This window comes from Penaeus monodon, chromosome 33 (genome assembly GCF_015228065.2).
Source record: "Penaeus monodon isolate SGIC_2016 chromosome 33, NSTDA_Pmon_1, whole genome shotgun sequence".
Taxonomy (NCBI): domain Eukaryota; kingdom Metazoa; phylum Arthropoda; class Malacostraca; order Decapoda; family Penaeidae; genus Penaeus; species Penaeus monodon.
In genome coordinates, this window is record NC_051418.1 from 14,305,067 (window position 1) to 14,305,362 (window position 296).

The 296-nt window shown below is 36.5% G+C and overlaps 1 protein-coding gene across 1 annotated transcript in view; it reads right to left on the reverse strand.

The window, feature by feature from the left end:
* LOC119594257 (DNA-binding protein RFX2-like) overlaps nt 1-296 on the reverse strand; it is a 21,225-nt gene that overhangs the window by 5,734 nt on the left and 15,195 nt on the right. The window contains exon 2 of the mRNA XM_037943326.1: nt 39-194. Within this exon, the coding sequence (XP_037799254.1) occupies nt 39-194 (156 nt within the window). The remainder of the gene's footprint in view (nt 1-38; nt 195-296) is intronic.

The following is a 296-nucleotide window of genomic DNA, read 5'->3' on the forward strand; positions in this document are numbered from 1 at the left end:
TGATCGCAAATACACTTGTACTCACAACAATATCTTACCTGCTCTTGAACATTGTGAAAATCAACTCTGTTGAGGTCAGCCAACATTTGGGTAATCTGTGAAGAATTCTGAAGGACTGCTCTAGCAGCTTGAGCTAAGTGATTTAGTGAGGTGTACCTTCGCAGTGTCTGGGCTAATGAAGCTACAGCTGTTACCTGGAACCATTAAAAAGAGAGCATCTTTTAGTTCTATTTCTTGGTCATATCAATATACATGCGTATATACAAATTCTTATATGTTTAGAAAAAATATATTTG